Source organism: Artemia franciscana, chromosome 16 (assembly GCF_032884065.1).
Source record: "Artemia franciscana chromosome 16, ASM3288406v1, whole genome shotgun sequence".
Taxonomy (NCBI): domain Eukaryota; kingdom Metazoa; phylum Arthropoda; class Branchiopoda; order Anostraca; family Artemiidae; genus Artemia; species Artemia franciscana.
This window is the reverse complement of record NC_088878.1, coordinates 17,500,661-17,517,043: the sequence shown is the minus strand read 5'-3', so window position 1 is coordinate 17,517,043 and position 16,383 is coordinate 17,500,661. Positions and strand designations below refer to the sequence as shown.

Genomic DNA, 16,383 nt, shown 5'->3' with positions numbered 1-16,383 from the left:
ACACAGGTACCTTGAGCGTCAGTAAGGATCGATTGTACTGCTTCGCATCCATGCTGTTTCCTATTGGACCAAAATGCGAAAAGACAGATGATGCGTGGGATAAAAAGGGAGTGTGCTCCTGGAACAAAATGATGAGCAGAGGGATGGAGATTCCCTGGTAAGATGAAAAAACATTTTGAAAGCACTGCTCATTAGTAAGCAGTGATTGATATGGCAGTTTACAACAGACTTGAGCATGGTATTAAAAACATTTTGGATGAAAACACTAAAGTCTTGAAAAGACAGCAAGAAAAGGAATTAATTAAAAATATACGATGGATCAAGGTTCTGATGAATATTAAATAAAAAGAATTTGGGGGGTCATCTTATACCCAAAAGCACAGTTATTGGGCCTTTCAGCTATGACGAACAAAATGGCTATCTCAAAATTTTGATCGGACGATTTTGGAAAGAAATGGCGGGGAAGGTGGCCTAGTTATCCTCCAATTTTTCGGTCAATAGAGCCTTTAATTTTCTTTTGAATGAGCCCTTTTCTGATATTCTACGACCATTGGGTTGATAAGATCACCCCTGGGGAAAATAAACAAAAAGAAATAAGAAATAACAAACAAAGACGCATCCTTGATCTGTCTTCTGGCAAAAATAAAAAAAATTCCACATTTTCAAACAGTTCGTGGTAACGAGTTGTAGTAAGGAGCGACCCGGCTCAATAGTAACCAAAACTCCAAAAAATGGAATTTTAATTGTATTTTAATGCTGATTTTAGATATATAAATTTCATCAAGTTTAGTCTTACCCATCTAAAGTTACGAGCCTGAGAAAATTAGCCTTATTTTAGAAAATAGGGGGAAAACACCCCCTAAAAGTCATAGAATCTTAACGAAAATCACACCATCAGATTCGGCGTACCAGAGAACCCTCTTGTAGAGATTTCAAGCTCCTATTTACAAAAATGTGGAATTTTGTATTTTTTGCCAGAAGGCAGATCACGGATGTGTGTTTATTTGTTTGTTTGTTGTTTGTTTTTTTTTCCAGGGGTGATCGTATCGACCAAGTGGTCCTAGAATGTTACGAAAGGGCTCATTCTAACGAAAATGAAAAGTTCTAGTGCCCTTTTTAAATGACCAAAAATGGAGGGTACCCAGGCCCCCTCCCCCGCTAATTGTTTTCCCAAAGTCAACGGATCAAAATTCTGAGACAGCCATTTATTCACCGTAATCGAAAAACCTTATAACTATGTCTTTGGGGACGACTTACTCCCCCACAGTCCCCGTGGGAGGGGCTACAAGTTACAAACTTTGACCGATGCTTACATATAGTAACGGTTGTTGGGAAGTGTACAGACGTTTTCAGGGGGATTTTTTGATTGGGGGAGTGGTTGAGAAGAGGAGGATATGTTGGGGGAACTTTCCATCGAGGAATATGTCATGGGGGAAGAAAATTTCCATGAAGGGAGCGTAGGATTTTCTAGCATTATTAAAAAAAAAGCAATGAAAAGATAAATATGAAAAAGTTTTTTTAACTGGAAGTAAGGAGCAGCATTAAAAATTAAAACGAACAGAACTTATTACGCATCTGAGGGGCTCATCTCCTCCTAATATCTCGCTCTTTACGCTGAAGTATTTTTAGTAATTTCAACTATTTATTCTACTGCTTTTGTGATTCAGGGGTGATTCTTAATGAATTGGGACAAAATTTAAGCTTTAGTGTAAAGAGCGAGGTACTGACGAGGGGGTGAACTCCCTCATATATGTAATAAAAACATGAGAATACAAAAATTTCGTTACGTAAGCTCATTCATAAGTTATGTATATCTTTTACTAATAAAAACATTCGTAAAGAAATTAAAAGTTCTAGTTGCCTTTTTAAGTAACCAAAAAACCGGAGGGCAATTAGGCTTCCTCCCCCGCTCCTTTTTTTCTCAAAATCATTCGATCAAAACTATAAGAAAGCCATCTAGCCCCCCCCCAAAAAAAAAATGCAAATTCCGCAAACTTCCTCTGCGGAGAGCCAAAATCAAAACATGCATTGATTCAAAAACTTCCAAAAATTAAATAAAAAAACAAGTTTTTTAACTTAAGTAAGGAGCGACATTAAAACTTAAAACGAACAGAAATTACTTCGTATATGGAAGGGGCTGCTTCCTCATAAATGCCCCGCTCTTTACGCTAAAATTTTTACTGTTTTAAAAAGAGGAGTTGAGAGAAAGAGTCAAACTTTAGCGTAAAGAGCGGGGCGTTGATGAGGAAGCAGCCCCTTTCATATACGAAGTAATTTTCAAACAGTTCGTCGTAACGAACTGTAGTAAGGAGCGACCCGGCTCAATAGTAAATGAAACTCTAAAAATCGAAATTTTGATGCTAAAAGATACATCAAAAGAAGCGGATTTTCATGCTGATTTTAAATATATAAGTTTCATCAAATTTAATCTTTGTTATCAAAAGTTACGAGCCTGAGAAAATTTATCTTATTTTGGAAAATAGGGGGAAACACCCCCTAAAAGTTATTCAAACTAAAGAGAACAAAGTGATTAAATGCAATTTCTCAGAGCCAATCTCTTTAGTTTGAATGAGTTTATATTCTCACTTCATTCTTTTTGTCAGTCCTGGTTGAACTTCGTTGAAGTAACGATGCTAGGGCTGTTTTTAAAAAAGTTTTTAAATAACATTATTTAGTTTTAATTCTCACAACTTAATGTAAGTTAATTTATACATACATATTTTCTCTCTTGTTCTCGTATTGTACTGAAGACGGCCCTTGGACATAGGGCCGAAATATTCACAGAACTGATTTCCACTGTCTTAAAAAGATTTTCCCTATTGTTTATATTTTGTATTTTTTAGTTTTTTACGTAAGTTAATTCTTAAGTTACGTATATTTTTTACAAATATAAACGTTCGTAAAAAATTAAAAATTATATTTGCCTTTTTAAGTAGCCAAAAAATTGGAGGGTAACTACGCCTCCTTCCCCACTCCTTATTTTTCAAAATCGTCTGATCAAAATTAAGAGAGAGCCATTTAGCCAAAAAGAGAATTAGTATGCAAATTTCATTTTAATAATTTATGTGCGGAGAGCCAAAATCAAACATGCATTAATTCAAAAACGTTCAGGAATTAAATAAAAAAAAAAAACTAGTTTTTTTTTTACTGAAAGTAGAGAGCGACATTAAAACTTAAAACGAACAGAAATTACTCCGTATATGAAATGGGTTTCCCCCTCCGCAATCCCTCGCTCTTTACGCTAAAGTTTGACTCTTTGCCACAATTCTAATTCTTAAAACAATTAAAAACTTTAGCGTAAAGAGCGAGGGATTGCGGAGGGGAAAACCCATTTCATATACGGAGTAATTTCTGTTCGTTTTAAGTTTTAATGTCGCTCCTTACTTTCAGTAAAAAAAAACTAGTTGTTTTTATTTAATCATAGATAGGAGCTTGAAACCTCTACAGTAAGGTTCTCTGATACGCTAAATTTGACGGTGCGATTTTCATTAAAATCACCTAATTCTTAGGGGTGTTTCCCCCTTTTTTCGAAAATCAGAGAATTTTCTCAGGCTCGTAGCTTTTGATGAGTAAACAAAACTTAATGAAATTTACATTTTTAAAATCAGCATAAAAATCCAATTCTTTTAATATATCTATTGGCATCAAAATCGTTTTTTAAACTGTTCTTAGAGCTTCGATTGCTATTGAGCCGGGTCGCTCCTTACTTACAGTTCGTTATCATAAATTGTTTGAACTGCAATTTTCTCAGATATTCTTTTGGCTGTTATTACGCATATGAGGGAGCTGCCCCCTTTTCAGTACCTCGCTCTTTATGCTAAAATGCTTGTGAATTTGTGAATAAAGGGTCTTGTGTGTCAGGAGTCATTCTTAAATAATTGGAATAAAAAATAAAACATTATCGTAAGAAGTGAGGAAATGAGAAAGGGAAGTCCCCTCATATTCGTAATAATTTCTGTTCGTTTTAAGTTTTAATGTTGTCCCTTGCTTTCAGTTGGAAAAAAAAAACTTGTTTTTTTTTATTTAATAGCTACCAAAAGCCAAAAAATACAGTATCTTTGGTTTATTATCACAAAAAAAATCGTAGATAAGAAGCTGCTTAAGATACTAATAATGCTAAGATTAGCTGATAAAATAACGCAGACAAATTATTGTTTATATCTGCCATTATTTAACAAAATTATATCTTTAGCGCAAAAAGCAAGGTATTTACGAGGGGGAGAATCCCCTCATATACGTAATGCTTTCTGTTCGTTTTGATTTTAATTTGGAAAAACTTGTTTTTCTTTATTTAATTTCTGATTATTTTTTAAATAATGCTGGGAAATCCAGTGCCCCATTCATGAAAATTCTCTCCCCCATGAAAAATTCCTCCATGGAAAAATCCTACCACGCAACCCTCTCTCCAGACCCCCACCCACCAGAAAAAATCTCCCTGAAAATGTATGTATACTTCCCAATAACCAATATTACATGTGATCAATGGGCAAAGTTCGTTACTTATAGCCCTTCCCCCGGGGACTCTGGGAGATTAAGTCGGCCTCAAAGGCATATTTATAAGGTTTTCAAAATCAATCACTTTTAATCACTCAAAATCAATCAGTTTTAAAATCAATCACTCCTCCCCCCAAACATTTTGGCTAGTAACACACTTGATCATTCCTATACCTAAGATAAATGGTTATCCAAAGAGTTTGGGTTCATTTGTTTGCTTTCTTTCTGTATTGTAAGAGCTTAGAAAAGCATTTTTAATTTAGATAGTCTAGAAAATCGTTAAGCAATGCAGCAACTTTCAAGCAAGCTTGAAATTTAAGCTTCAAGCAAGCTTCAAGCTTACTCAAGTCAAGCCTATAAAAAATATAAGCCTATTACTCAAGTCAAGCCGAATAAAGCAAATTCATTTCTAATGTCAATTCTGGAATAGTTGAAGAATTTTTGAGGGATGTCAATGTGGACTATGATTCAAAGGAGTCTATTTTCAAATGGCTAGCTTTTATTTAGAAAATTATCAATATTCAAAAGAGGCTATAGATGAATCAGGAACACTTAATCAAAGATATGGAGGTAAAATTGAGGGTGTGAAATCTAATTAATTAAAAAAAAGTCTCAGTAAAAATCTATAGAAGAAGCTTAAAAGCTATTAAAGATAACTTTGATGTTATACATCCTCATCAAGGAACTGGGATTTACATGAATATAAATGAAATAATTGAAAAATTGTATAACCTGCTAGGTAGCAGAGCTGCAGGAAATACATCTGATGAAGTGAGAAATGAAGCTATTAACCTGTTCGATTCATAATTCAAAAATAAAATTATTAAGAAAAACTAAAAAAATGAAATCACCTACATAGTTTATTTATTTTTTTTTAATTGGAATATTCACATTTGTGATAACTAAAAGGGATTCAAAAAGCTTACAACTGTAAGGAAGAATTTGTGTCATTCCCATGGGGACTGTATCGAACTTTTGGTGATGCCATGACATCAAGAAGAGGCTCAAGTTGTCTACGATTAGAAGAAAAGCGACGATGAGAATCAATATAAACAAGGCAGCTGCGCTGGGGCCCGCTGAACAAGGAAGATGTCTTAGGTAGTTTCATAATATATAGCGGACAAAAATGTAAATGTGCGATTGCTCAAAACGAAAACAATAGACCATCAAATGAGGCAAGATCAAGAGGATTACCTGAGAAATTTTAATCCACGGTTGAAACTAAACAACATCGTCCATGAAATGTGACAAGACCAATCGAAGCAGCTAAGGCAAAGGGCTAAGCTGAGGAAATAATGATAAGCGAAAATGAAAAATAAACGAATACATATAGTCGGGGATATATAGGAATACATATAATCAAAGCAATGCAAATAGTCGAAAACAAAGTTGAAGAACAAAGAGAACCACGGTTAAAAGGTGAGCGGAAGCGAGAATTGAAACGAGTAAAAAAAGAAGAACAAAAAATATGCAGTTACAAGATTTGCAACAACAAGGAGAGAAATTAAACATAAAATTGAAAAACAAATAAATATGCTGCTACAATATCTGGCTTGGCGAGAACAAGGAAATATGCGATTAGAAGATAAGCGGCAGCAAGAATTAAGCACGATAGCGAGAAAGCAAGTATTAGAACGTGATGAAATTGAATTGAAGAACAAAGAGCTATGTTTTAGAAGAGAAGCAGAAGTCAAAAATAAAAGTGAAGAAGAGACAAATATTACGTTAAAAGAACAAAGCCATCGACGCCAATAAGAATGATTATTTACAAACTTGCCACATACCGAATTACGAGACCCAGCGACAAAATTGGCTACATGGTTTTTTTTCTCTTATCGCTGCCATATTAACAATTCTGGCCATAAAAAGCGATCTGAAGAGCTTAAAACTTTAGGGAAGATTTTTTTTTTCTCAGGGTGGTTGTATCGAACCTATGGTGTCGCCATGACATCAAACAAATACTCAAATTGTCTGTGGTTAGACGATAAGTGACAATGAGATTCAATATATACAAGACGGCTGCGTAGCCTGCCAGGGCCCAGTGACGTAGCAGTCAGGGTATATATATATATATATATATATATATATATATATATATATATATATATATATATATATATATATATATATATATATATATATATATATATATATATATATATATATATATATATATATATATATATAGTGGGGGATTAATAAGTATGAATTAGAACAATTAGAAAGTAATCTGGAACACCATAAATACACTGGTGATGTGTAAGATATAGCTTGTAAGGCTTATAAATAGGTCGTTAGGAAGCTTAATAAGTTTCGATTTGAAATTTTTAGCAAGGTGTATTCACTGACACGAAAAGTATCTAGACCAAATACCATTCTACGCCTGTAATTTATACACAATTTTCGAAGAGGAGGTTTTACAAATGTTTCTACCTCTCCCAAAGGGCAAAGCAGAAACTTTCAGGATTTACAAATATTTGAAAATTATTTGTGGAGCAAATACACCAATTGTTTAACCCCTTGCTTCTAACCCAGTACAAAATTTGAAATAATCTAGTCTCACACTACCCATATTCTTTCCCAAATAGTAGCTAAGGGTTTCAACTTCATCCCTAAACCCGTTCTGAACATTTGACAGAAGTGTTATTTTGATGACCTTGATTTGAACCTGATCCCTCCCCCCGTTCCAAATTTAAGACCATTGCCTCCTCCTCCTAGCGCTCTTTGAGTGTTTCATCTAGATACCCCCGGTTGTTCCGAGATACTGCAGCTACGCCACTTCGATTACCTAACAAAGTCCTTTTTGTTTTACGTCGTTTGTAACAGTGCATGGATTAGTTCAATTGGAGTTTATGGGGTACGAAGTTTCGATAGATCAGAGACAAAAAATACTTAAACTTTCTCCCTTCCCCTGCATTATATCTAAGGTTATTTTGCCCCCTTTCTAATCCAATTAATTTTCTTTTAAAACTTTTTTAATTATTCTTCTCTATTAGGGCCCCTTAGCCCAAAGACTTGAGGATACAAGTTTTGAGTCGATCAAGTAAAAAATGTTTTGAGCCCTTTTTTTGGTCCCATTTTTTTATAGGGGGTATGCCTCAAAAAATTCTTTTAAGTAAAAGTCTTCTAGACCCAAGGATTTGTGGCTGGAAGTTTCAATCCAATCAAGGAGAAAAAGCCTTTGGCACATTTCCAAGCACCTGCGACAATTTACATCCTAGACAATTTACAATTCATTTTATTTGCAGCCATTGCCCCAAGGGGCTTTAGGGATCACGTAATCCTTTGAAGTATATTTGTTAGAATTTTGACCATCTTGAAAAGAATGGTTATCAAGAAGTTTTATCTGGATATCTTCGGGGGGGGGGGCACAGGTAGCAAAAAGGAATATGGGAGGAGGCTGGTTGGCCTCCCATTAAATTTTACTCTTAAAATGGGCACTAAAATGTTCAATATCTAATTGAATGAGCTCCCTCCCAAATTTTTACCAACACCCCTTCCCTAGGTGGCCAGGAAAAAATAGCATACTGAAGACTTATAGCTCTTCTCTTAGGCGACACTAATGTGTCATCTCTGATATCCGTCATCGAGTAAACATCTGTGTTAATTTTTGCTGGAATAAAGGCTATTAGAGAAACATAATCCAATGTATATGAGCAAGTAAGGAGAAGGCCTCTTATGAAAAATTACCCAGAATGTAAAATCCGAGACGGGGAGGGGACAAGACGTGCTTAGAGAACTCAGTCAAGACGAGATACATTTATTTGCTGTAAAAAAAAAAAAAAAAAAAAAAAAAAAAAAAACGAAACGATACACTAACAAGAGTAGCAAGATAAAGTCTTCTAATATGGCATTTAAAAGTTCAATAATATAAACTCAGATTGAGTAAGATGCATTTCGAAGTTCCATGGCTTAAACATTCCAGGACTATCTTGTCCTCAACGCTACCCCAAATGGTGTCAGATCAACTTAGTATTACATTCATTCAATTCAAAATTTATTTAAAGTAAAAAAATATACATTAACAAGACAAACAACATAAAGTCTTCTAAGAAGATATTCAAGACTTCGATAAAAAACACTCAACTTGAGCAAGATATATTCCTTAAACAATTAAAATAATACGTATTAGAAACTTATAAATATTTATAAAACAAATATAATAGTAAAATAAAGGTGAATCTAAGTTTGTCTGCAGTTTTTTTGTTCTATCTTCTTGATTCTTTTCCTCTTAATACCATTTGATTCAGCAATCTTGAGTGCGTTTTCTGTAACTTTCAAGCTTGGGAACTGATCCCGAGTCAAAATCCAAAGAAGTTCTAAAATCGAAAGTTGAATAACATTATATTAAACAGAAAATAACAAGAACAACCTCTGATGGCTCAATTTGCGCTTCCTACAAGGAGCATACAACAGAATCAAACAGTTCATGGTAACGAACTGTAGTAAGGAGCGACCCGGCTCAATAGTAACCGAAACTCTAAAAAACGGAATATTAATGCTAAAAGACACATGAAAAGAATCGGATTTTTATGCTAATTCTAAATACATAAGTTTTATCAAATTTAGTCTTTGTCATCAAAAGCTATGAGCCTGAGAAAATTTGCCTTATTTTGGAAAATAGGGGGAAACACCCCCTAAAAGTCATAGAATCTTAACGAAAATCACACCATCGTATTCAGCGTATCCGAGAACCCTATAGCAAAACTTTCAAGTTCCTATCTACAAAAATGTGGAATTTCGTATTTTTTTTTTTGCCAGAAGACAGTTCACGGGTGCGTGTTTATTTGTTGTTTTTTTTTGTTTGTTTTTTCCCAGGGGTCATCGTATCGACCAAGTGGTCCTAGAATGTTGCAAGAGGGCTCATTCTAACGGAAATGAAAAGTTCTAGTGTCCTTTTTAAGTGACCAAAAAAATTGGAGGGCACCTAAGCCCCCTCCCACGCCCATTTTTTCCCAAAGTCAACGGATCAAAGTTTCGAGATAGCCATTTTGTTCCACATAGTCAAAAATCATAATAACTATGTCTTTGGGGATGACTTACTCCCCCACAGTTCCTGGGGGTGGGGCTGCAAGTTACAGACTTTGACCAGCGTTTACAGTAATGGTTATTGGGAAGTGTACAGACGTTTTCAGGGGGATTTTTTTTGGTTTGGGGTGGGGTTGAGGAGAGGGGGCTATGTGGGAGGATCTTTCCCTCGAGGCATATGTCATGGGGGAAGAGAAATTCAATGAAAAGGGCGCGGGATTTTCTAGCATTACAAAAAAAAAACAATGAAAAAATAAACATGAAAAAGTTTTTTCAATTGAAAGTAAGAAGAAGCATCAAAACTTAAAACGAACAGAGATTATTATGCATATGAGGGGTTCTAAAAATACTTTAGCATAAAGAGCAAGGTATTTAGGAGAAGATAAATACTTCGTTCTTAATGCTAAAGTATTTTTAGTAATTTCAACTATTTATTTTACGGCCTTTCTGATTCAGGGGTCATTCTTAAAGAATTAGACAAAAGTTAAGATTTAGCGTAAAGAGCGAGGTATTAACGAGGGGACAAACCCCCTCATATACATAATAAAAATATAAGAATATAAAAGTTTGCTACGCAAGTTAATTCTTAAGTTACGTATATTTATTACTAATAAAAACGTTCGTTAAAAATTAAAAGTTCTAGTTGCCTTTTCAAGTAGCCGAAAAATTGGAGGTCAACTAGGCCTCCTTCCCCACCCCTTTTTTCTCAAAATCGTCTGATCTAAACTAAGAGAATGTTATTTAGCCAAAAAAGAATTAATATGCAAATTTCCTTTTCATAATTTATATGCGGAGAGCCAAAATCAAATATGCATTAATTCAAAAACGTTCAGAAATTAAATAAAAAACACTAGTTTTTGAACTGTAAGTAAGGAGCGACATTAAAACTTAAAACGAACAGAAATTAGGCTACTCCGTATATGAGGTGGGTTGTCCCCTCCGCAATCCCTCGCTCTTTACGCTAAAGTTTGACTCTTTGCCATAGTTCTACTTTTTAAAACAATTAAAAACTTTAGCGTAAAGAGCGAGGCGTTGAGGAGGGGACAACCCATCTCATCTACGTAGTAATTTCTGTTCGTTTGAAGTTTTAATGTCGCTCCTTACTTTCAGTTAAAAAAACTAGATTTTTTTATTTAATACATAAATAAAAAGCTGTTTATAAAGAGATCAGAACCATGATAGATTCAAAATCCTAAAAGTTAGATATGGATTAAAATCCAGCAACTATTAAATAAGTGGCAGTCCCGCCGAGAAAAGATAAAACTTATATTTTAAGAATAAGCAAGACATTAAAGAAAAAAATTATTAGTTGAAATAAGGACATAATTCTGAGTGGTGATGCGCAGCTAGAAGTTGTTAGAAAATGCGAGCTATTAGATGCTTAATGCCAGTATGAACGAAAATTGAAACCTCAATAACTCGATATGGAAGCGTGGGTGACAAAATTAATTGCGCCTTTATTATGTTTTCATAGGCATGGCTAAAAAGTGGCTTTCTCGGTGGATGTTACAATTCCTGATTTGGGTGTTACAAGTTAGCGTTTTGTTTTTATTTTCGGGATATAAGGCAGAATGAGCTCTTTTTTGCATTTGTCTGTTTTTTATTGTCTCTCTTTGTGTTGTTATCATGGGTGAGGGATAAAAAAAAAGTTTAATTTAGTTGTAATATTGTGTTCGGAACGGTTATCGTAGGGATGATTTGCTTTTTTGGATATGATTGTGTCGTGGCTTATAAGGCTATCCAGTGAAAAATGTTTTTCCCGTTTTTTCCAGTTTTTTTTTAAGTTTTATAATGAATATGATTGTGGAACTAATTGATTTTTGTTTTTATTTAGGTGTGGTTACGTTTTGACTCACCTTTTGGATTGCGAACAAATTATGATTTTTTGTTCTTCTGGTTTTTCATTATTCAATTCCATTAACAAAGTAGGTTTTTTTATAATAACTAATTTTGATCGGGATTTATTCACCTTTTGGATTAGGAACAAAATATGATTTTTTTTCTTCTGTTTTTTTCATTATTCAAGTCTATTAAAAAGGTATTTTTTTATAATAATTAATTTCGATTGAGATTTATTAAGGAAATTGAAGAATAGTTCACTTACTCATGGGGGGATAGGAGGTGAAATTCTTCATCAGGATTATGACTCTAATTGTTTGTGTGTCTAATAGTCTGATAGTCTAATATGTTAATGGGTTTTTATGCTGCAGTTTTTCTAGCCACAGAAGAAGGAACTTTCTCTTGTCATATGAGTACGACTCTTTAATCTCTTTTCAATCTGATACATTCCATTGTTGTTGGGTTTTTGTTATTCATAATCATAAAAATCGCCAAGAATCTCATCATCTTTCATGTCATATAGACGGTACATTATGGGTTTAGTGTCTAAGACGCTGGACACTTTATAAAGGTCAGTGGGTCATAAGTACTTCCCCTTTAAAAAAAAATAGTACTTCGATTGATTCCAACAGCATTTCCTATATTGAATTTTATTCTTTTTCACCTCCCCCATTCATTGGAATGTTGTTTAAGAAAATTGTCAAGTGTATTGTCATCTTGTTGATGAACTCCCGTATGGGTAGAGTTGGACAGGGATCGATGAGGACGTTGATTGTAAATCAACATGATTTTGTCCAAATCATAAGTAAAACCAGCAGTATTTTTCAATGTACAATATCTTAAAATTAAACACTGAATAGTTCTTAGCAAGCATTCAGCCGATGCTGCCTTTATTGGGCCGTGTCTATGATAGAACATTACATTATATTTCAATAAAACCTTCCTTACATGTGGATTAACAAATTCACAATCCCCGCTCCGTTTGAACCATCTTATACCAATAATTTTCAAGGATACATTCAAGAGCTTTAGCAACTTTATCACCTCTCTTTGACCATAATAGAATGGCGCATGCATAGCAACTAAAAACACTGATTGCACGCAGAATGGACTTGTATGGATAACTTTAACTTCATCTCATCTAGAGGCAAAATATCTGCTTGTATTATTTACAATGGTAAAATGGATTTTTTTTTCATAGTCACTACCACAAACTCTATGATTACGATACAGAATATTAACTTGGTTTATTCTGTAAATACTCCTCTGCTGTCTTCTTTTCAAGTCCAGTGACTTGAGCAAGCGTGGTTGGTGAGATTAAGCTTCCCACTTCACCAATATTTCCACAAACATGTTTCAAAACTTCAATCATTTTGAACGTCAACATGTAGTGAAATGTCAATTGCCCTTTTGCGTACTAACAAGTGATAGAGTTATACTAAGACACCTTTGTTTGGGTCCTCTTACTCTCGTCAAAGCATCGACATTGTCACTTGGTGTGCTAATATCTCCCAAAAATGATTTAAAACCTTCTTTCGATACTTGAAATCGTTTGTAATCGTTTTAATTTTGCAGCAAAAATTTTTTTTTCATCGTCGGCAGTGGTCTCACTGTTAATAAATTTATTGAGATTGACCTGGATATACTCCTTTGATGAGAGGACGAGTTCTATTGGGGTCAATTTGTGGGTTTGGCCATTTCTCCTAGAGAAAACTACTTACAAGTCCTACAATTATCGGCAGTGAAAATGTAAAGAAGCTGTCACCCAATTGAAGAAGCCGTTTAATTTTAAAATTGTTACCTTTGTTTTGAACTCTGTTACTGCTAGAGCACGTACTAGTCAACGATGTTGCTTTGTGTGCTGCTTAACTACTTCTGGCAGTTAAACATTACATTCAATTAAATTTAAACAAAGCTCTGATAGGAGATTACTGAATTTTCTGGGCATGGCCTTTTTAAGCCACGGTTTTGAATAACCTAGGACAGAGAATAAATGTCTGTTTTCATGTAATTTCTTCAGTGTAACGATAGCAAATAACTGTGTCTTTATCGTTTACGGGAAGATATACGGTAATTTCAGTGTCAAAAATATCAGTGACTAAATCTAAATCCTCGGAATCCTGAATGTATGACGACAGTAGAAATTTCGGTTCACCTGGACACATCTGTCTGTTTAAATTTACGAAGAAACTTGAATAGCGAACAACCCTGGAGATTATAAAGGAAGTACAATTCAAAGCAAGTGCCCATTGCTCTGATGAAAGAGGTTTTGTAGAACTAGCGTTATGGAAATTGTTTCATGATGAGATCAGACAGTAAACAATTGCAACATCTCCTGACACCATTTTTCGATGGGTTCAACTAAATCACTAAAGATCAACTTTGAGATTTGGTTCAATTATATTAAAAATTAAAAGTTATATGAAAAATTTCGTGTGTTAGGACGTAAACCATTTCCATTACACAATTAGAGGATGGAATCTGCTTAGGACCATATTTTAACTATAGAGCAAGAAATAAATTTCTCTCCCAATCAGAGAACCTTCAAACACTACCAGGCAGGGAAGGGACACAAGTTTCTATAGAGTTTGAAGGTATTGAGAATTCAGGGTGCAAAATATGACTAAATCACCAGGGCTATAAATAATTGGAGGTAAAGAGGTAATATTAGGTAACAAAAATGATAGATTAAGTGGACAGCGTGTATTAGCAAACACGGTTGGTGCAGTGTAGATGCTAAAAGTAGAATAGCCAAGGCCGATGGTGTTTTTTTTTTACAGCTGAAAAAAATTTACAAGAATAGTTTTGAAACCAAGATTAAAATATTGGAAATAATAGTGATGACAGTGGTTAAGCATAGTTCTGAAGAATGGGCGTTACGAAAGACGGGGGATGCTCTGCTAGATATAGCCTATTCCAAAGAAATTGCCTACGGATTGCTTTGGGTGCCCATCTGACTGACCGTACCTCAAACAGTATGCTGCACGAGAAATGTGGTTCTATTCCACTTTCTAAGGATGTAATGAGAGAAAGGTTGAGTGGTGTTCTACGGATGAAGGATGACATATTGCCAAAGATTGTCCTTGTCGGTCAACTATTTAGAGCCAAATGAAAAGTAGGTCGTCTCTGAATGGGGTGAGAAGAAGTCGTAAGGAAATACTCAATGAAAATGGGAACTTTTTGGGAGGGTGCAAAGTCCTTCAGTCCTTCAAGGTGCAAAGTCCTTCAAGTCCTTCAAGTATGATTTTAATGTCTGGTGCAATAGATTTTATTTTATTGTAAGATTCTTACCAGACGCTGTGGCAATAGTATCCGTATTTTGGATTTTCTAAAATATTTTATAGCGATTTTAAATTATTTTTGTTATAAGTGTTATTTTGCCAGACAATGGTGGTCTACAAAGAAACGATCTGAATGGTGTTTTAAATTGGTAAATACTCCCCACTAATTTCAAAACAAAACTAGTTGTAGAATGCATCTGTCCATTGAATAATAATAATTTCTTATGTTCGAGAACAGAAAAAAATAAGAATAATACATGTTTTTTTAATTACAATTGAGGCACTACAAAAATAGTTTTAAAAAAGCACTTATTACATTTACAATAATACTTAGAAAGGTACTCCCCCTCGGAAGGGCATGGCACCCACTAGAGCTTGTACGAAACCCTCCTCCGCCATCAATTTCAACGAGGGAAAGTATGGAGTTCCTTTTGTCGATTGTATTCTCTAAAATACATATGAAATCCTAAGAAAAAATCTTACATATGACATACAAGTTGGGCCAAACAATAGGCACATTTATCCAGTAGCCGAAGTATAAATAAAACCGCTTAACTCTGATTTACACCCCAGGTCACACTAAAATATAAGGAATTTGGTATTAAAAATGATTTGTGTCGTGCATCCAATAGAAGAATCTCTGCTTGTAAGAATGTTATACTCAAGTTTAATTATTTAATGTTACATTGCAAGATTTACATTAGCTCACCCATTGATAATGAAAAGATTCGTGATAACCTTAGAAATGTTCTTGGTTTTAAACAGAATATAATCAATGGTAAAAGCTCTGGAACAGCCAGTGGGATGGATCGTGTTATTTTTGTAGACTATCCACCCGGTGTCTCCTCTGACAGTTGTGTGTTTTAATATGCATCCTTTGTTGAGGTATCGAGAGTCGGTAATAGCAATCTCCCTCTCCTAAGTGTTCTTGAACGAAAAACAATCAACGAACACCTTCACCATTAAAATATAAAGCAACTTCAGTATGTTACTGTAAAAACTGCGAATTTCGAACTCTGCCAGTTAACATTAAAAAGTGAATTAGGTAATCCTTTAGTAATAACAAAAGGTTTAGCTCTAATTACGTGTCATTTTCGACCCATTCAACAACGAGATGGCTAATAGAGAAAATAAATTTGTTTGTCCTGGCATTGATTGCTATATTACTACTCTCAGACCACGAATATTGAGTCATGGAACGGATTATTGCAAAGGTCGTTCGTCAATGTTGGGTAAAATCTTGGCACCTGGTTAACTAAGCTGTTTCACTTTACACTACCCCTGGCTGAAAAAAAATATATTTCTCCGGTTGCCACAAATTTTGTATCTTCTACACAACACAATTGGGGGGCTGGCAAATTTTTTAAAGAAATCATCTCACAAAATTTCAGGTCGCACAATCCCTCGACGAGCGTTTGAAATCACGAAAAAGTGGAAAAGGTTTAAAAAGGTCGAGAAGCACCTCATCACTTACAAGTCTCCACTCAGTTTAGAAACGAAAGACATGATTATTGTCGAAGAAGAAAAAGAAACATAGAAAAAAACTATTAGATCGAAAAAAGATTTCCTTTCCTATACTGAAATGATATATCTACCGTAAAAGAAATATCATACCATAGTTAGTTCATCTCTAAATCTTTTCAGTGTTGAAAGTATAGATGTCAGTATAAAACACGGTTACTATGAACAATTCTACCCACAGCAGCAAGTCTCAGAAAACATATATTTTAACTTTATTCCA

The 16,383-nt window shown here is 34.5% G+C and overlaps 1 protein-coding gene across 1 annotated transcript in view; it reads right to left on the bottom strand.

The window, feature by feature from the left end:
• Nucleotides 1–8,232: 8,232 nt before the first annotated feature.
• Nucleotides 8,233–16,383, bottom strand: part of LOC136037153 (apolipoprotein D-like) — a 29,204-nt gene continuing 21,053 nt past the window's right edge. Inside the window, exon 5 of the mRNA XM_065719672.1 lies at nt 8,233–8,813. Within this exon, the coding sequence (XP_065575744.1) occupies nt 8,677–8,813 (137 nt within the window). The 3' untranslated portion in view covers nt 8,233–8,676. The remainder of the gene's footprint in view (nt 8,814–16,383) is intronic.